This window comes from Staurois parvus, unplaced genomic scaffold (assembly GCF_062004578.1).
Source record: "Staurois parvus isolate SC_StPar_1 unplaced genomic scaffold, SC_StPar_1.0 ptg000018l, whole genome shotgun sequence".
Taxonomy (NCBI): Eukaryota; Metazoa; Chordata; class Amphibia; order Anura; family Ranidae; genus Staurois; species Staurois parvus.
Genome location: NW_028317814.1, coordinates 1,124,238 through 1,146,120, shown reverse-complemented (window position 1 = coordinate 1,146,120; position 21,883 = coordinate 1,124,238). Strand labels below are relative to the sequence as shown.

General features: G+C 42.8%; 1 protein-coding gene across 1 annotated transcript in view; it reads left to right on the top strand.

Moving 5' to 3' along the window:
- Positions 1 to 237: 237 nt before the first annotated feature.
- The window catches only part of ADAP1 (ArfGAP with dual PH domains 1), a 297,097-nt gene continuing 275,451 nt past the window's right edge, over positions 238 to 21,883 (top strand). Inside the window, exon 1 of the mRNA XM_089681882.1 lies at positions 238 to 527. Coding sequence (XP_089538008.1) covers positions 443 to 527 — 85 coding nt within the window. The 5' untranslated portion in view covers positions 238 to 442. The remainder of the gene's footprint in view (positions 528 to 21,883) is intronic.

The window sequence follows — 21,883 nt, the reverse complement described above, 5'->3', positions numbered from 1 at the left end:
TTTCCTTATCCTCATACAATGCTCTTCTCAAACCTGTCAGACCAGGAAGGGAACTCCTTGTGATGTGACACCCTGTCACTGGGGGTGTCGGGGAAGTCCCCGCTCCTTATAAGGGAATAACAATGATGTCAGTGAGCTCCTGACAATGCCGGGAGTCCGGAGCCTGCACTACCCCACAGCGGACAGCGGGCGGCGCCCGTGAGCAGCACATCAGCACATTACTTTCTTAATATTTTGAGGAATGCGGAACCAGAATAAGTGATTGGTGTGCGAGAGAAAAAGCCGAGTCCAGTATGAATGGGAGACACAGGAGGAGCTGAGTGTGTGCAGGACAGGGACACGGAGCCCGAGCACCACCTGCAGCCATGAGGAGCACGTGAATCCCCCCTGCTGGCTGTGTGTGAGGAGATCAGAGGAAGAGAGAAGGACACAGCTGGGCACCATGGCGGAAGAAAGGAACAAGAGAGCCCTGCTGGAGCTGGCCCAGAAACCCGGCAATACTGGCTGTGCGGACTGTGGAGCCCCAGGTAAGGACACTCACCTCATCCATTGTCTGAATGGGCCCCCCGCCTACCAGCCAATCACACCATTCCTTCTTCTGTCCAAGCCTGCACCTGGAGAATGGGAGCTGGAGTCTGATTGGCTGCTCAAGGGACCCTGTTATAGTTGGTGACATGCTCAGGGAATTCCAAGGGACACTTGGCATTGGAGGCTGACTTTCTTACTGAGCTACAAAACACCACCTACCTACCTATAATCTCTACCTACCTATAATCTATACCTACCTACCTATAATCTCTACCTACCTATCATCTATTCCTACCTATAATCTCTACCTACCTATAATCTCTACCTACCTATAATCTATACCTACTACCTCCCTCTGATCTATACCTACCTATAATCTACACCTACTACCTCCCTCTGATCTATACCTACTACCTACCTATAATCTATACCTACTACCTACAATCTCTACCTACCTATAATATATACCTACCTATAATCTCTACCTACTTACAATTTCTACCTACCTATAATATATACCTACCTATCATCTCTACCTACTACCTACCTATAATCTCTACCTACATATCTCTACCTACCTATAATCTATTCCTGCCTATAATCTATTCCTACCTATATTCTATTCCTACTACCTCCCTCTGATCTATACCTACCTACCTATAAACTCTACCTACTACCTACCAACCTATAATCTATACCTACTACCAACCTATCAATTATCTATACCTACTACCTACCTATAATCTATACCTACTACCTACCTATAATCTATACTCAGTACCCCCCTCTGATCTATACCTACCTACCTATAACCTACCTATAATCTATACCTACTACCTACCTATAATCTATACCCAGTACCTCCCCCTGATCTATACCTACCTACCTACCTATAATCTATACCCAGTACCTCCCTCTGATCTATACCTAGCTACCTATAATCTCTACCTACTACCTACCCAACAATTATCTGTACCTACCAAACAATAATCTATACCTACTACCTACCTAACAATAATCTCTACCTATCTACCTACCTAACAATAATCTATACCCATTAACTACCTAGCAATGATCTCTGCCTACCTATAACCTATGTCTACCTAACAATAATCTATACCTACTACCTACCTATAATCTCTACCTACCTAACATTAATCTATACCTACTACCTATCTACTGTATAATCTCTATTTACCTAACATTAATCTATACCTACTACCTATCTATAATCTCTACTTACCTAACAACAATCTATACCTACTACTTACCTATAATCTTTACCTGCCCATCTGTAATCTATACCTACCTAACAATAATCTCTTCCTACTACCTACCTACCTACAGTAACTACAACCTGATTCTATTGTCATATGGTAATACAATCCCAATATATCATATAGGATAAGAAGCTATAGCTGAGCCCCTCCCCCTGTTCTGCAGGTGTTAAATGCTGATTTAGTCTAGGGACACTTACCTCTTTCCCCCATCGGTGAGATTGCTCCAGCACTACTGCCTCTCATAGGCTCCATTCACACATGGGCATTTCATAAGCATGCAGAGAATCACACGTTTTGTTAAAATCGTGTTGCGTCTGCAGTGCCATTCACTGGGATCCCAGATACAACAAGGGGGCATGCCTCTTCTCTAAGCGGGAAAACGCGCAACAAATGTGGCAATGTACGCGGTTGAAAACACGCAAAACAATGCTGCAAAACAAGCTACATGAGCTACTTTCTGCGCCCAGGGCAGATCTTTGTAAGGAATGCGCACAGTATGGGAACACTCCACAAGCGCAGCACGATTTTGTGTGCATTCTCCATACACTTAGATGTGAGTGTAACCCTAAAGGGGACCATACACTATGCAATCTTCTTTAGATCTACAATCCACTATGGAGTATAAGGGCCGACCTAATTTGATACAGATTGAATGGGTTCTGTAAGTGTGTTTTTACATAGCCGGCCATAGATGGATTGAATCTTGCCAGATTCAGCAAGGACCAGCTGAGATTCAATCCATGCATGGGTAGGCTGGTTGCACTGAAGTTGATCCGTCGATCGGCTTAAGTACAGCCAGCCTGTCAGATTTTTTTTTATGCGATCACTGCCGGGGGGCTATAGCCGCCAGCAGTGATCATTGCGTTCTGCCGACTAGGGCAGCTCTCCGCCGGCAAACACAATATTGCTGCGGGAGAGATTTCCTCTTCAACACTGTGTTGATGGGGGAATCGAGAAGTTTTCTTTACTTCCGCCCATGTTGGAAGGAAAGAAAATTGCATAAAGACAGGCCCACGTCAGTCATGATAAACAACGGCTCAAAGAACCCAACACCTGCCGAGAAATGTCCGATCCTGACGCGCCAAATGACAAAAAAATATAAATGACATCTTTGAGTCCCCACCCCTTTGTTTACTTCAGCGACTAGGACCCAGAGATGACATCCAATCCTGTCTCTCCCTTTGCATCAAATTACATTTCCAGGTCCCTTCTGCTAAAGTAAACAAAGGGGTGGGGTCACCTGTGTGATGTCATTGGCCAAATATGGGCATGTGCCTTGTTCAGGGCATGTGGCTTGGTATGGTTCAGGAAGAAAGCAGGGCTGCATGCTCACTCCTCTTCCTTACCTGGACTACCAACATGTATGCTTGATAATGGTCTGGTATGGACTTTGGGGGGAGGTCATGCCGCTTTTTTTTTTTTTTTTTGCTGTTGGGTCCCCTTAACCACTTGCCCCCCTTCCTGACCAGTCCATTTTGTTTGCGTTACGGCGCTGCGTTAGTTTAACTGACAATTGCGTGGTCATGCAGCGCTGCCCCCAAATTAAATTTACGTTCTTTTTTTCCCACAAATAGAGCTTTCTTTCAGTGGTATTTGATCACCTGTGTGTTTTTTATTTTTTGCACTATAAACAAAAAAAACCTGACAATTTTGAGAAAAAAAAGAATATTTTTGACTTTTTTCTATTAAATATGTCCAGTAAAAAATTAAAAAAATCAAATTTCATCATAAATTTAGGCCAAAATACTGCTACATGTCTTTGCTGAAAAAAAAACGAATATGTGTAAATTAATTGGTTTATGTGAAAGTTATAGCATTTACAAAAGGCGTTATATATACTGGAATTTTTTTTTCTACTAGTAATGGTGGCGATAAGCGACTTTTATAGCGGGACTGCAGCAGGCATTCTGACATTCTGGGGGGAACTGACTTGGTGTCTCTGGCATCCCCAATGACACCAATACAGTGGTCAGTGCTAATAAATAGCACTGGCACTGTACTAATGGCACTGGGCATGAAGGGGTTAACATGTTGGGCGATCAAAGGGTTAACTGTGTACTGTTTCACTATGGGGGCTGTGTGTGTGTTTCACTGTAAGCACACTGCTTTGTATGGCTCTGCTATGCAGAGCCATACAAAGCAGTGTGCAGGAGCTGACAGGGGAGAGATCTGTATTGTTTACATACAGTCCTCTCCCCCCCGTCGGAGATCCTCTGTAATCACTGGGCGCCGGCGAGTAATCACTGGCCTGGACCCGGCGATTGACAGCTGAGGCCGCGAACGGGTATATGCGTGATTTTGCGCACCTGTGCCGCCCTTTAGCAGTATTTTTGCTATAGGGTAGCGCAGAACTGGTTAAAATTCATACCAGACCCAAGGTATTTACACCATTGCCTCCCCTTTGTTGACACTCACCTGTGAACTGGGTGCTCCCAGCTGACAGTTGAATGCGCAGGGCAGAGATGAGTCGCTGGTTGTTAGGACGCTGGCGGGCGCCAGCTCCCTGACAACCAGCCTCTTATATGGACCTGTCACATTTAGCAGGTGCAGGAATTCTGCCGCTACATGTTTCCCTTCCCACTGCAGCCTGCAGTAAAATAAGATGTAAAATTGCTTTAAATACAGGAAAATAAAAAAAATGAACGCACATGTGAATTAGCACTTGTTAGTGAATTGCATGCTTCTGAGATACTGTACATACCACATGGTATACGAAGGCAAACATTTATCTCTTAGTGAATTGACTCCTCAGTGTCAACAACCATGGACAGCTCCAGAGATAAATATAATCCAGGAATGGATCTTTAGAGAATGGACTACTTTCTCCCTGAAAAGAAGGGCCAGCTGTCAGCTATGCCTTTAACTTCCTCATGTCTTTATTTGTTGGAATATTCTTAGAATCCCTGCTGTTCACTATGATAGGGACTCGTCTCTGCTATCGATAAATAGAAGGTAACTGGGTCAGCAATGCTTGATGTAGCTTTCAAACTCATTTAGCACAGGTGTTATGTAGTAAATCTAGCTGGAGGGAGATGTAAATAATCTTCCACCTGTCAAGGAAGGCTCACCGAGGAAAGGGTTCTTCTTCCAAAAGTGATATTTTAGCTATAGGTGAAGTCAGGCGCCTCTGAGATATTTTAGCAAGAGTCTTGCAGGAACACAGCATACTGGCACATTATAGTCAACTTACCACTTAAAGGACTTAAAGGAAAAGCCTGCTATTGGCAAAAATGTAATAAATGTACCTACATTAACAAAATGTGCATTTTTTTGCATTAAAGTTTACAAAGCATTGCAGCCGTGTTCAGTACATTGAGAGTGCAATGCTCAGGCTCCGGCAGACGCTTTCCCCAACCCCATGTCCATACGGAGATATAGACCTTCTGTTATGGGGCTGAAGGAAGAAACCAGTGATGATGTCTTGTGTTCCATTGAGATCTACAGATCCCTCTGTTGCGGTAGCAGATGAGACTTGTCTTCCCATTCACAGATACCTGTGAATGGATGGCGCAGCTGGGTGAGCGGAGCCACGCTCCGCTGTACTAAATTCAAAAGAACATAGAATTCTGTAGGGAGAAGCACCTTACAATTCAGGTGGGGGTGTTGAGGATGGGAGGCTGGGGAATGCCCTGCTTAATAAAGTGGTTGCAAAGGCTCAAAGTTTTTTACCTTCATGCATTCTATGCACGTAGGTAAAAACCTCCTGTGTGCAGCATCCCTCCTAATACTTACTTGAGCCCGATCCAGCGATGCGCACAAGAGCCTAGGCTCTCCCTTTTCGTTGGCTGAGACAGCAACGGGAGCCAATGACTCCTGCTGCTGTCAATCACAGCCAATGAGGAGAGAGGGGAGGCGGGTTCAAGCCATGGCTCTGTGTGGAAATGGACATGCAGAGTAGCGGCTCAGGAGCAAGCCTGCTTGGGTGCCCCCATAACAAGCTCCTTGCTCTGGGTGCATTCAGCAGGAGTCAGGAGTGCCGGTGAGGGACCCAAGAAGAGTAGGATCGTGACTGCTCTATGCAGAACCATTGCACAGAGCAGTTAAATATAACATGTTTGTAATTGCCTTTAATATCACCATAAATCTAGGAGCTGTAATACATACCTTATTCCTTGCCCTGCCAGGCTCCCTCTATCAGTACAACTGGTTCCCTGAAGCCTCTCCTCTACGATGCTCCAGTCGGCGGTTGCACGGTGCTGCCATCAAGTACAATGCAGAACCAATAGTCCTACATTGTATACGAGCATAATGAGGGTCCACCCAAAACCTGGAGCTTCAGGGAGAAAAGGTGATTATACGAAGCCTGCCGGAGTGAGAAATAAGGTAAGTATTACAGTTTATTATTCTCCCCGTAGACTTATAAATGTACTAAATTGCAGTGTATCCAATTCTTAGATGTGGTGGCTGCTTTAGTTTTCTTTTTTGTCCTCCTTTATTTTTGCCTGGTGATCTGGCCAGTAAGTCTGTTATTTTTCAACTTCCTTAACTAACCAAGCTGTCCAAACAGAGTAGCAGTTACAGGGATGAGACAAACCATTTACCACCGACAAGCGTACTTACAATGATCAACGTTTATTGATTTATTTAAATCCTCAACATTTTAAAGTAAGTTTACGTTTTTTTGTTGGGCCACATTCATAGTCGCCTTGGGCTTTAGGTTGGACAAGCCCGCTTTCAAGTATATGTGAACCCATACCTTGTAAAACTACCTATTCAGATTAAAATAGAAATGAAAGGGAAAACATTTCTGTCCGTATATATATATTTATTTATTTAAACAATTCTGAATGCCATATTTTTTGCTCCATAAGACACACTTTTTTCCCCCCCAAAAAAGGGGGGAAAATGTCAGTGCGTCTTATGGAGTGAATATGGAGCGGCCAGTGTGGTATTCCCACCGCCACCGCCGTGTGAGAATACCGGGCCGGCCGCTCGTCTCTTCTCTGCAGCATGACCTTACCTGTTCCTCGGTCCAGCGCTGTACAGTCTTCCCGCGGCGGCATCTGTAGTGTGGGCTCTCGGCTGTGACAGCCGGGGGCCCAGTGCGCATGCACGAGAAGCTCTGCGCTTTGTGAATGGTACGGCGTCTTCTGGGACACATGACAGGTCCCAGAAGACACCGGACCAATCACAAAACGCAGCGCTTCTCGCACATGTGCACTGGGCACCCGGCTGTCAGCCGGGTGCCCACACTAAAGGGAGGACAACTCCACGGAAGTGGGAGCGGGTACCTGTCAAATTCAGGTAGCATTTGAAAAATGAGTTGAAGATTGGCCATAGCCTTAAAGCGATTTGCAGCATTATGTCATACGTTGTACATTTTGTGGACTTTTTCTATACTATATGGTATATTTGTACGGAGCTGCCAAACCATTATGACCACCCACCATAACCTGTTGAGGCATGGACTTCACCAGACCTCTGAAGGTATGCCTTGAAGTTGAAGGTAAGTCCTAGAAGTTGTGAGGTGAAGCCTCCATGGTTTGGACTTGTTTTTCTAGCACATCCCACAGATGCACTCTTGGATTGAGAGCTGGAGAACTTGAAGGCCAGGTCAAAACACCTCAAACTCATTATGTTCCTCAAACCATTCTGAGATTCCTCAGACCAGGCCATCTTCTTCCATTGCTCCATGGTCCAGTTCTGATGCTCACATGCCCATTTTAAGTGCTTTTAGCTGTGGACACAGGTCAGCATGGGCACTCTGACTGGTCTACAGCTACACAGCCCCATACACAACAAACTGCAATGCACTGTATGTTCTGACACCTATATATGGGAACCAGCATTAACTTTTTCAGCTATTACACTTTCCATGTGCCCCAGTGAGCCTTGGCTGCTCATGACCATGTCACCAGTTCTCTACCACTTTTGGTAGGTCCTGACCACTGACTGGGAATATTTTAAAAAAAGCTGCAGTTTTGGAGATGCTCTGACCCAGACATCTAGCCATTATTCGCTCAGATCCTTATCTTTGCCCATTTTTTCTGCTTTCAACACATCAACTTCAGGGACAACATGTACACATGTTTACAAATCATTAGTAACACCTCATCTGGAATATGCCATTCAGTTTTGGGCACCAATTCACAAAAAGAACATTGGGGAACTGGAGAAAGTACAGAGAAGGGCATCCAAACTGATAAAAGGCATGGAAGAGCTCAGCTCTGAGTCTATTCTCTCTTGAGAAGAGGAGATTAAGGGGGGATCAACATGTATTAATACATCAGTGGTTCATATAGTGAACTCGGTGTAGAGCTATTCACCCTGAGGTCATCACAGAGGACAAGGGGGCACTCTTTACATCTGGAGGAAAAGAAATTTAATCTCCAAACACGGAAAGGTTTCTTCACAGTGAGAGCTGTGAGAATAAGGAATAGACTCCCTCAAGAGTTGGTTCTGGCCAGCTCAGTGGATTGCTTCAAAAAAGTCCTGGATTCTGAATTTTTTCGATACCTTCAATTGCGGCACTGGCTACTCTCGCTGCGGGGCACTTCTTCTTTTCCATACCAGAAATCGGCCTTTGAACAGCTTTGTCAGCAGCGCCCGGGCGCCCCGGGCCTTATCTCCCTTCTTTATGCAGCCTTGAACAGACGCCCGTCGCATACTTCTCTTTCATATGTTGTTCAGTGGGAGCGTGACCTGGGGGTGGATGTGGATCCGGAGGACTGGAATAGGGCCTGGTCACTCATAGCTAAATGCTCATTCAATACCACCACGCTGGAGGCAGCCTATAAGGTATTGTTTCGTTGGTATTGGGTTCCGGCTCGTTTGGCCCAGGCTAATCCCGCTTGTAGTGATCGATGTTTCCGGGGTTGTGGCCATCGTGGCGATGTCTTGCATATCTGGTGGTCATGCCCGAGACTGGTCCGTTTTTGGTCTCGTGTATTTGGCCTCCTTTTCACGTTGTTTCATCTATCCATACGCTCGGTATGCCTTGCTTCATTGCCCCATACCGGGTCTCTTTGCTCATCAGCAGAAGCTGGCGTCCTATTTGTTTCTGTCGGCCACCAGAACAATTGCTCAGGCCTGGAAGAGTCCGTTTGTCCCTTTTCAGGGGGTGCGGGATCGTATGACCAATATGATGCTTAATGAGCAGATGTCGAGCATATGCAACGACTCCCAATGTAAATTCTCGAAAATATGGGAACCATGGTTGCAATATGCCTTTCCCACGCTTCCTTTGGCTAGTATGGGGATGTACTGGCGTTAGGCACTGGCGTTTGATGGTGGCGCTCCTGGATCTCTGCCCCCTCTTCTCCTTTTTTTCTTTTTCTCTCCTCTTATTTCTCTTCTCTTTCTTTCTTTCCATTTCTGTTAGTTTTTTTGGGTGATAGTTGACAGTTGCCTTTAATTGCAGTTAGAATTTCATTACCGTCATTGTAACCTATGTGCCATTGATAGCCCCTGCGTTGGGCGTACCTTCTGCCTTGTTGAAGTTAGAGCACTGTTTTTCTTTTATTATTATGTTTTTTATCTTATCGGTGCAATTGATAGCCCCTGTGGGGGCATGTTTTGTCGCCTCTGTTTTATACTGCTTAAAACTAATAAACACTATTGAAATACAAAAAAAAAAAAAAAAAAAAAAAAAAAAAAAAAAAAGTCCTGGATTCTTTCTTAGATACACAGAATATAACTAGATACTAACATTTATAGGTAAAGTTGAATATCCAATTGCCTCTCGGGGGATCAGGAATTTTTTTCCCTGCAGGAGCAAATTGGCTCATGCTTTGCTGTTTTTTTTTTCCTTCCTCTGGATCAAATGTGGCTGTAGGATTATAATTTTTTTTTTTTTTAATGGTTGAACTGGACAGACATTTGTCTTTTTTTTCAGCCAGACTAACTATGTAACTTGCTGCCTATCTTACCCACTTTCAGGTGTGATTGTAGTACACACCAGGGGCGGACTGACCATTTGGAAACTCGGGGCACTGCCCAAGGGCCCGGGGTCAGTAGGGGGCCCATGAGATGCCCCTGGTACCTTTTTCATAGGCTTTCTTGAGCTTGGGCAAGGACACAGGGGCCCCATGATCCCCTATTGCCCGGGGGCCCCATGAGTTGTCAGTCCGCCCCTGGTACACACACAAACTGTTTTTTTCCCCACAGAGAAGTGGTGCTGATTTCACATACCAGTACTTTGCTGTTGTACTCATGAGTAAGCTGCAAGATAATGATCTTTCATCTTGCCCTTCTGAGGTAATGTTTCACTTTACTAATCAGAAGATGTGTTTTTCTCAGCAGCTAGAATGTTATATGACTGGTGTCCTGAGCTCATCGTGTATCTAATTCCAGGAACAAATATGTAAAATATTGCAGCTTAGCAGTCTTCAGATGTGGAGGCTGCATTCGTTTTCCTCTTTCTGGTATTTTAACCTGGTGATCTGGCCAGTAACACCCTTTCTGTATTAGAGTGGTTACACTCACTCATCCACTGTATCTATGGAGGAACACTGTAGCCACAACCTTGGACAGCAGCATTGTCAACCTGTAGACAGGGTAGTGTTAAATGGACTATAGTACATTAGATAGGCTTTAATTTTTTAGTTACCTACATAAAGCCTAACTCCAGCGAACACTTTTTAAGCTGTTATATAAACAGGTTTTTTGTTTCTTTTTGGATAAGGGGTAAAGATTTCACATAAATGAATAAATACTGACCATTGTAAGCACGCCTGCCAGTGTTAAATGATTTTTCTCAACCCTCTTCCACTTTGCTGGGCAGCTAGGCAAATTGAATGAAGTAACAGGCTTCCTGGCAGGATCAACAGGGAAAAGACTATGTAACAACGAGACTGTTGTGTTAATACTATTGGTAGACTGCATCATAGATGTCACTTTTGATTTTGTCCATAGTTACATTTTTACTGACAACCAGTGACAGGCTCCAGCTCCATGCTGTGCCTTATGGGTAGGGGAGATTGCATTGGGAGCATTTGCTGACTGATATGGTTGTATTAGGTGGCTGGTGTTGTGTAAAAGCGTTAGATGATTTGGGATGTTGATTACCAAAGCTGGGCAGCACAGAAAAACGTGGTGTGAATGAAAGAGGAAATGCTGTGCAAGAAGCCTGAGCTGTCACACTTCCTAGACTGTGTAAATTGGAGAGTGTTAACCCAGGGAAGATGAGTAGATAATACATCAGTGCTTGCATTCAGTGACTTCTTGATATTAAAGTTAACCATATACAGGCATGAAGGCTTTATCCAGCTGCCTTGAGGATATGTGTCAGATCAGCATGTGCACTCGGCCAGACCAAACATACATGTTTATCTCACTTGTATGGCCAGCTTGATGTCAGACAGGTACTTATTGCTCAAGGCTGCATGTAGCCAATTTTGTTTTTGTAAAAATTAACATTATAGCACGTGGGGTCTGTCAAAATAGTTACATAGATACATAGTCTGGCTGAAAAAAGACAAAAGTCCATCCAGTTCAGCCACAGAAAAAAAAAAGTTATAATTCTATACCCACAGTTGATCCAGAGGAAGGCAAAAAAACCCAGCAAAGCATGATCCAATTTGCTTCTGCTGTGAAAAAAATTCCTTCCTGATCCCCCGAGAGGCAATCGGATATTCCCTGGATCAACTTTACCTATAAATGTTAGTATCCAGTAATATATTCTGTGTATCTAAGAAAGAATCCAGGACTTTTTTGAAGCAATCCACTGAGCTGGCAAGAACCAATTCTTGAGGGAGTCTATTCCCCATTTTCACAGCTCTCACTGTGAAGAAACCTTTCCGTGTTTGGAGATTAAAATTCTTTTCCTCCAGATGTAACGAGTACCCCTTGTCCCCTGTGATGACCTCAGGGTGAATAGCTCTACACCGAGTTCACTATATGAACCACTGATGTATTTATACATGTTGATCATATCCCCCATTAATCTCCTCTTCTCAAGAGAGAATAAATTCAGTTCCTCTAATCTTTCCTCATTAGCTGAGCTCCTCCATGCCTCTTATCAGTTTGGTTGCCCTTCTCTGTACTTTCTCCAGTTCCCCAATGTTCTTTTTAAGAATTGGTGCCCAAAACTGAACTGCGTAGTCCAGATGAGGTCTTACTAATGATTTGTACCGGGGTAATATGATATCTCTCTCTCTGGAGTCTATACCTCTTAATACAAGAGAGGATTTTTATCGCTTTAGAAACCGCAGCTTGGCATTGCATGCTATTATTAAGCTTGTGGTCTACCAGAACCCCCAGATCCTTCTGTGTGCTGACATCACTTTTTCCTGCATGATGTGTCATACCTGTCAGTGGTGGAGGTGGACATAGTAGACCTCTCACTGAATGTAATAGCAGACAGCTAGTTATTCTAGGTGTCTGGGCTAGCAGATCAGTCAATTTTTAGATTAAGTTATAAACCCTCTTTAACCACTTGCCCTCCAGAGGATTTACCCCCCTTCCTGGCCAGGCCATTTTTTGCGTTATGGTACTGCTTTACTTTAACTGACAATTGCACGGTCATGCAATGCTGCACCCAAATAAAATGTACGTCCTTTTTTCCCACAAATTGTGCTTTCTTTCAGTGGTATTTGATCACCTGCGCGGTTTTTATTTTTTGTGCAATAAAAAAAAAAGACCGACAATTTTGAGAAAAAAACCCAATATTTTTGACTTTTTGTTATTAAACATGTCCAGTAAAAAAATTTTAAAAATCAAATTTCGTCATAAATTTAGGCCAAAATGTATTCTGCTACATGTCTTTGCTAACAAAAATCCCAATACATGTAAATTAATTGGTTTATGTGAAAGTTATAGCGTTTACAAATGGTGGTATACATATATTGGAATCTTCTTTTTTTTAATTTTCACTAGTAATGGTGGCGATCAGCGAATTATAGCGGGACTGCGGACTTCAGCGGGTATTCTGACATTGGGGGGAACTAACTTGGTGTCACTGACATCCCCAGTGACACCAATACAGTGATCAGTGCTAAAAAAAAAGCACCGACACTGTACTAATGGCAGGACGGGGTTAACATGGGGGGCGATCAAACGGTTAACTGTGTGCTGTTTTACTGTGGGCTGTGTCTGTGTGCTTCACTGTAAGCACACTGCTTTGGATGGCTGTGCACAGCACAGTCATCCAAAGTAGTGTGCATGAGCTTACAGGGAGGAGAACTGTTTTGTTTACAAGAAGTTCTCTTCCCCGTCTGAGGTGTTCATGAATCACCGGGTGCCAGTGAGTAATCACCAGCCGGGACCCAGTGATTGACAGCCGCGGCCATGAATGGCGGCACGGGTAGGGTGCGCATCCCCTACCCGAAAATGCAGAATCACGTATATATATATATATATGTGATTTTGTGCACCCCTTCCTCTCTGTAGCAGTGTAGCAGTATATCTGCTATAGGGCGGTCGGAAAGCTGGTAAAGTATATTTCCACTTTTGCAGGCAACTTGGGATAACACGTGCTTTATATACATGCCTCCATTAACATAGCATAACTGTATAAAAATATAATTAATAATTGATGCTTTTTAGATGTTCTTTTCTGGAGACTCCAGTGTTGTTTATGAGGAGGCTGGGAGGTGTATTTGCCATAAGTAACTATGTCTGTACTGTGCTAGCATAACTCATTATCAATTATAAACTAGATTGAACACTGTGGGGTTGATTTACTAAAACTGGAGAGTGCAAAATCTGGTGCAGTTGTGCATGGTAGCATCAGCTTCTAACTTCAGCTTGTTCACTGAAAGTGTTACTAAACCCACAACAGTAAAATCAGTCTGTATATGCAGTAAAGCATGCTTGTTATGCTCTCTGTGGAACATAAAGGGTCAATCCTCTATATTATGTAAAAAGGCAGTTTGAACCTGTCTTCTCTGATCCTCCCCTTCTATACTGTCCTCAATCCATCTGCTGATAGAACAGAGCTTTGGGGGTAAGCTGCACATGCTCAGTTTGGTGTGTATTGCTAGAGAGTTTTTTTTTCTTTGGAGAGCACATGTGATCTGCACAGGGCCAATCAGCACTGTCCAGACAGAGGGTCAAGGGTTCTGCAGCTTCGTAGGACAATCAAGGGGGAATGAAAACTCCTCCTACAAGCTTTACCAGTGCTCTGCTGGATACTGATAGAAGTCACAAGACTGCTCTAACTGCTGATGAGAAAAGGTATTTAGCCATTTATATTTAATAAAATATTTGCATTTCTAAGTTCTGTGGGAGACCAGATATAGTGAATGCAGGGTCCTGGGTTTAGTAACACTTTAGGCTTTGATTAAAAAAAAATTCTGAAAGCCGATTGGTTGCTATGCAGAGCTGCACCAGATTTTGCACCCCCCAGCTTTAGTAAATCAACCCCATGTGTGTGCTAACTAAGGATTAAGCTGGGTTTCTTGCGTTGTATTTTAATGAGAGACAGCTCAGATTGTCCTAAGTCTTTCTTTTACAAAGGTGTTCATTGACATTAGCATTGCAACATACAAACAAGTCCAGAATCCGAGAAATTCAATACAGATCAAATGGATATGCGGTTCCTTCAACAAAAACAGGAAATGGAAAAATGTACTGATTAACAGAAGAAAACAAAACAAATGGCTGCGTCTTGTAAAGATATAAAGCAATTTACAATAATAAGTAACACAGGAGGGCCAATGTCCCGTCCAAACAGCCATGGATTGAACATGGAAACGGCATACAAGAGGCTGTTTGTAACCATATAGAGTAAAATACTGATGCAGCTATTGTCTGAGCCTGGAGAAAGTCTAGTAGCTATATACTATAGCAAGGGTTCAGTACACAGAAACATAACCAGCAGAATACAAAAAGAAGAAATGACGATAAACAAGAGAAGAAGAAGGAAGAGAGAGAGAGAGGAAAAGGGACGGTCCTGGTGATTCACAATGTATGGCCGCTAAAGCGACAGAAGGGCTTTGTCAAACCTGGATGGCTGAGCTATAGTGATTCAAGATCGCCAGACCCGGAGGAACTTGTCATAGATGTCCATTAGTATGGCTGTCAATTTTTCATTAAAACTTAAATAGAAGGGCAAATAAAACTGAATAAAAATAATAGTGATAATATATAGAATTAATAATAAAATGTCCCATACGTGATAAACATGTATAATTCAGCAATAAATAAATAAATTAATAACAGGTGATCCACTAGATGTAGCCATACATCCAGAGAAGCTGTGCCAGGAACAAGTGATACAAATGCGCACTCACTCTGTTGGCTCCTCCTAAGGAGGCTCCTCTTAGGAGGAGCCAACAGAGCATGACGTCACAGCCGTCCGGAGCCACGAGGAGGCCTGGCGGCTATCTTTACTAAGGGGTCAGTACTACTCTGCATCTGTCAACCCCTACCCAGAGTCTGCATGCCCTAGGGCAGGACCACCAAATATGTGCCATTGTGCCAACCTGCAGGCACCCTCGGAAACAGTTTGATGGGTAAGATAGAATAAAGCAGGCCAGTCGGACTGGTGTATAAAACCACTGATAGAGGATTTTATAGGCATTTTTAAGAATGAGTATGTTTTCCGAGCATTTAGATATTGCTTGGGTCATGATCTGCCAGTCCTGGTGGTTGAGCTTGCCTCCTAATTCAGTTTGCCAGTGCTGGTGATAGGGCTGCAATGGGTAATTTTTGTAAGAAATTACTGAGGCATTAGATTAGTGATATTAGGCCCAGGGAGTGGGGTCTGGTCCTGCAAAGTTTTTCAAAAGAGGTCAATCTATAAGGCATAGGTTGAGTGTGGAGGAATGACAAGACAAAGTGGCGGAGTTGGAGGTATCTAAAATGTTCCCTCAGTGGAATGTCATGAGAGGGCCGAAGAGCATCAAAGGTGAGAATTCTAGTAGGAATGACTAGAGAATGAATATCTCTGCAACCGTGGGCAGTACACCAGTCAAACTGCACTGGGTTATGGAGGCCCGGGAGAAATACTGGGTTGTGGAGGAGATGCATTAGGGGAATATGAGAAGAGATCAGACCTGCCGAGGACTTGACCCATAGTCGGAGTGTATGGATTAATGTCAGACTAAGGGGTGCAGGGCGATGAGCAGGGGGGAGCCACAGCAAGGAAGGTAGCAGTGTCAGGTGGGAATCCATCAGGTCTATTGTGGCCCACAGAGGGATGTTCCGGGGTTCATGAAGATGGGATAAAGGGGCAATGTTACCTGCAAGATAATGGGCTTGGAGGTTTGGAACAGATAGGCGTCCATTGACTTTACGACCGATTAGGATCTGCTTGCTTCTAGAGTGTAAAGATCCCCAGATATATGTCTGGAGTTTACGTTGATGAATTCGTAAAATGTGTAAGGGAACATGAACTGGCAAGACTCAGAATGCATATAGTAATTTTGGAAGGTAAGTCACATGGATCACATTAATTCTGCCAAACCACGACAGCGGAAAATGAGCCCAAGGAGACAAAATGTCTGTCAATTTTTTAAATAAAGGGGGGAAATTGGCTTGGTAGGGTCCGTCATAGGCAAAACAGAGAGCCATTGAAAGGGGAATGAGGTCTTTAAAGTTGCTAATAAGGCTGCAGGGAGAGTTACTGACATAGCTTTGGATTTGGCAGGATAAACGTGAAGGCCCAGGAGAGAGGCAAACAAGTCTAGCACAGAAATCAAATTCAGCAAGATGATACCAGCAACTGTTAACGTCAGTAATATTTAGTCGGCAAACAGAGATATTTTGTGGGGGGAGCCCGCCACGTCAAGGCCCATGATGGCTGGGTGAGTACATATGGCCTCCACCAATGATTCCAGTTCAGAATAAATAGCAAAGGGGAGAGCAGACAACCTTGCCTATTTCCCATATGGATTATAAAAGTTGAGGATTCAAAACCATAATATTTATGTTTAGCCTGTGGGGAAGCATACAAAGCTGCAATCCAACGCAAAAAAAATAGACCGAAGCCATAATGGCAGAGGACAGATTTAAAATAGGGCCAAAACAAGGAATCAAAAGCTTTATTAATATCTAGGGTCAAAAGCATCATGTCTACCGAGCGACTATGGGCTAAATGTTGCAATTGTAGAACTCGTCTGATGGCATCCCTAGCCTGTCAGTGTGGGACAAAAACCGATCTGGTCCTTTTTAATTAAATGGGAAAGAAAGAAATTCAGGCGGCTAGTTAGGATGTTAGTAAGTATTTTCACTTTGATATTGATGAGAGAGATAGGCCTATAGTTGGCCCTGGAGCTATGGTCTCTGTCAGGCTTTGGAATCATTACTATATTGGTTGTTAGCATGGTAGAGGTCAGGTCTGAGCCAGTCTTTACCGAATCTTGCATATTGCTAAATGAGGTGCAAGAACATCAGCCAGCTTTTTATAATACAATGCCATGTATCCATCCGGGCTGGGATGTTTACTCGCCTTTAGATCTTTAATGCTTTGCAGGACTTTCGATACTTGAATATCACGGTCCATAAGGTTTTTGTGAGCCAAGGACAACTTTGGTAAAGACAGCTGGTTCAAAAAGTCCTCAATACTTTGGGGATCCATCTGGGTGGGGTCTGCATAAAGCTTAGTGAGACGATTCCTGAATTCCTTCAGCATCTTCAAGGGGTTACTAGTGAGACTATTATGTATGATGGGTGCGCAGAGAAATTGGTTTAGGAATGTGGGCAAAGGAGCACAGTCTATTGGCTAGCATGTAATCCGGTTTATTAGCCTTAATATTTTACTTCTGGTGGGTCCATCGCAAAGAGCGCTCGGCCCCATCTGTAAGACAGAGATCCAACTCTGTCCAGGCCTGGTCTAATAATTTTCGGTTGGAGGGTGTAGGGGATTGCTTAAATTGCAAAGATAGGCATGCTATCTGGATTTCAAGTTGGCGTTGTTTGCTTTAAACATCTCAGGAGAAAAGAGCTGGATGAGACAGCCTCATTGACCAGATAAAGGGTTAAGATATCTTGAAAAGTTTTAAAATATTCTCTGGAGAAGCCTTGGAAGCCTAGTGATTTATGAGCGGGTAGGGAATGGATTACTTTTCCTGATTTCTTTTTCTGTGAATTGGAAATTTAGTTGAGCCAACAGGGACTGTTCTATTTCTGGTAATGAAATGGTCTTTACGAACTCTTCAATAGAGAGGATAGTACGTTAGGCAGTTGAGGGATCATCTTATAAATTATTTGTAGTAGTCAATGAATGCGCTTGCAATATTTCTGTTTTTTGAATGGTAATTTAAGAAAGGGAATTTGAGTTTACTATGTTGGTTGCATAGCGAGCAACTTGCTTGCACTATTTTCCTGCTAATAATATGAGGTTTTTTTTATGATCTTCAATCAGGATATTTTAAGGTCCTTTCCTGCATTTAAGAAGGGTACTAGTACACCAAGGTCTTTGGTTTTCAAGGAACTTAATTGGGTCCTCTAAAGTGGACATGTGTTGCATATTCCTTCCTTTTTTTCCTTTGCACCACATTTTATCAGAATTCCTCTTGTAAAATACTCTGTGCACACACCGTAGTGTAGTGGCCTTGCTGAGTGAAGAGGCATTTGTATTGAAGTATACTTGAAGATCCTCAGCAATTTCTGATAGATGAGATTCAGTATTAGAAAGGCTTAGCTGCATCAGAGTGGGGTAACTTAGTTATAAGACTCTGAAATAGAAAAGACTATAGACACATGGTAGAACTGTGTTATGTTGTTAATGGTAGTGTCCTTGTTTTGTTGCAAAATGCACTTGTCCACATGGGATAGATCAATCCTTGAATAGGAAAGGTGCAAGATAGAGTAAGGTAAAGTTAATGTTAGTGAGGTACAAGCAGCTCCATGCATTTAATATGTCTTCCCTGTGGAGAAAAGTGATGAGTGATATTCTGTGTGTGGAACGTGGTGCAGATACTTCTATAGAGACATCAGGTACAGCATTTAGGAGATTATCTTTATGGACCCACTTAATGCGTCTCAGCATTTTGTTAAGGAAAGAAAGTTGCTTTTCATTCATAGCATAAATCCGGGGGGATCCGGTTGGAAGAGAAGACTGACTGTCAGCACTCTTAGTTGATAATTTCTTATTAGGGGCCCAGAACTTTGGAGGTTCAAAGCGCTTTGGGGAGGAGGAACCTCCAAACCCTGACAGGGTCCTGAAGGGGTTAAGCCTATGCAAAGGGAGTCAAGGGTGAAAGCTCTTGGAAACTGAGCTGAACCACCTGCGGTCTGCCCAGAACCCTGAAACACTACCTCAGTTTGAGGGACCAAGAGTTTGGTGGTGAGCCTGTTGTATGATTTGGTGCCAGGATTTTGGACTTAGTTTTTTCCTTTTTTGCTGAAAAAAGCTCTTTGTGTTTACTTATTTTGATGACACCAAAAAAAAGACTGTTTGCTTTTACCAAACTCGGCTGGCTTACATTCCTGGGCTACCTCATATCACAGGGTATAGCTCCTATTTTTTAAAATTTGCAGAAGTAAGCCTTCATTAACAGATGTTGTGAGTAGAACCTTCTCTAGACAGAAGTAATTTGAATAAGTATCCCTATCTATAGAGAAGCTTACTTTTCTGGAGATCCTAGTAGTATTGTGTTCTTACCATTATAGTGACTTGGGAGAGGTTAATAAATAAGTTGATGACTGCGTATGGATGTGTGGGATGGTTATCAGATCTGGCACTCCTTATGAGCTTATTCCTTTATGTAACTGAATTCACAAGCAGACAACCATATCTCTAAGAAGCCCTTTGGGGGTGTAGGAGTGCAAGGGCTTGAGCAATCAGTCAGTTGTGACGATAATAATTTTGTACTGGGCTGCAAATTAAATTTTTTCATGGTGGGATCGTATTCTAAGGCAGCTAATTTTGGTTGGTCTTTTTGAAGGTCTATTTTCTAGATCAATATGTGACTACACCAAGTCAATGTGGGAAGAAGCGTATTCACCCATTTCAAATCCCTCAGAGGGACCAGAATATCGTTTAGTGTTGTATATGGTATAGATAGGCTTGTGGTGGGAAAACTATTAATGGGAACTCTTAGCTCCTTAGACTCATCCATGTGAGAATAGATCCTACAGGATTTCTGTAGATGTCCTGACTCTTGCTGTTACAGGGCTGGATGCTGTTGAGGAGGTGGAAGAAAGTAGTTTCACCCTGATGCTGTACGCATGAGATGCTACTGTGGATCTGTCCTGGGGAGAGAACTGTGGTTAGGAGGAGGTAGAGCACTGATGCCAAACGCCATAAAAACTGTCAACTTTCTTGGCACTGCGTTATTTTTTTTTCTGTTTCCACATTGTGGCAGTGAAGAGTGGGGGTCTCTGTACAGAGCAAGTCTCCTGTGGGCTGTAACAGTGCTCCAGTGTAATGCTGCCTGAAGAACACTGACAAAGTGTGCCTATTCAGATTGAATAATGGCCATGCCATTGATTGTCATATCTTTTAATATAGTGTTTATCCATGCTTTGTTTTTATAAATACCATTGCTTGGTATATATTAGGTCTTGTTCACAGAATATGCATTGGCCTATGCTAGGCAGCCTTGCCCAATACAGTTCCAACGTGTAGACAAGATAATTTGTCATATATTTTATAGTGATGCAGTGATGTGTGCTGAAAAAAGGAGAATATGCTGTACCTTTTTTCAGAGCAGCGTGTTGTGATGCAGTACAATGAATCGTAGCTGACTGTGGTGAATAAAGATGAATGAAATGTCACCTTGTGACATTTCAATAAAGTTAAAAAGTAAACCATGCAGTGCATCCCTTACGACGCATTAGCACTCCCTTCTCAGTGCACACCAGCGGCTCTGCTGTGAATGAGCCCTTAGTCTTTAAGAAAGAGCACTTGTTTCTGTATAAAGTGGAACTTCACTCTCTCAACATTGCCTGTTTTGAACCTTTATGCTGCTAACATTATAAAATAGAGAGGAAAGTATATCATATTTACTTGTTTTAAACTGTTTTTGTGCATTTCTTCAGTTACTTTCTTGTTTCCATGCCTAGAAAAATTACGTCATACATCCCAGGAGTCTTCAGGAGGGGAGGATGGGCTTTCTCAGCTAAGCACATCGTCCTGCCTGCATGCCTGAGCTAAGGGCAGATGGACTCCAGGAAGTAAACGGTACAGGAATCATCTGCCCTTACTCAAGTTGGCCACTGCCAGAAATGCTAGATGGCATTTTTGTAAGTGATTTTCTCAGCAAAATAAAGCCTGGAGACATGGATGGATGGATGAATATGCGTTGAATATTAAAAATTATTATTATTATTATACGGTATTTATATAGCGCCAAAAAGTTTGCTCAGTGCTGAACATTATAGTGGGAGACAGTACATGAGGCAATACAATTAAAAATGAAATAAATAGCGTTTTTGGTTTGTGGTGATCAGATACAGTGTAGTTCCGCTTAAGCAGTCAGGAATGTATCAGACCTGTAAAGTAATGTACTATTCCTGTTGCTCATCATCAGTGTTTATATGTCCATGTAAAAGACTTGAGAGCTGAGATACTACTCTCTTGATTGCTGTGTAACTTCCTGCATATACTGTGTGTGACCTTTGGTCAGACTGCTGGTGGAAGGGCCCTGCACCCTTCTGCTTTCAGACCAATAGCTTCCTGTGTGACCATGCAATACATTTCAGAAATTCACCTTGCGCAAGCTCACATTAAAAAAAAATTAAATAAAAAAACAGGCCTGTCTAAGTTAAAGTGACACTAAACTCTGATTTTATAAAAAGAAAGTTCTATTCAAGTTTGTATTCTTAACTCAGAAAAGTACCTTCTGTCGCTGTCAGCCTCCTCCAGATCCTCAAATTCCTCTTATTTCTTTGCTACTGTGATCCGACTTCCTGCTAAAGCTTTTTTTTTTTTTTTTTTTTAAGAAGGTTTGCTACCACTTTAAATATTTGATGTGTATGGATTCTTTTTGGAAAATAAAAATATTTAGAGCCACTTAAAAGACAGGATACTGCTTTAAATTGAGGACCTGGCTGCAGATATATTTTTGTGTGTGCATGCATGCTAGGTGATGTGTAACATACTGTATATTTATGGCCTCTCTTGCTATTTGCTATTGAGGTCTACTAGTAATTGATCGACCATTGATTAAAGCTGGACGCCATATAAACAGCTAAACGCGCAGTCAGAATGTTTGCTGTCTTTCTTGCAAAACTTCTTTTCATCAAGT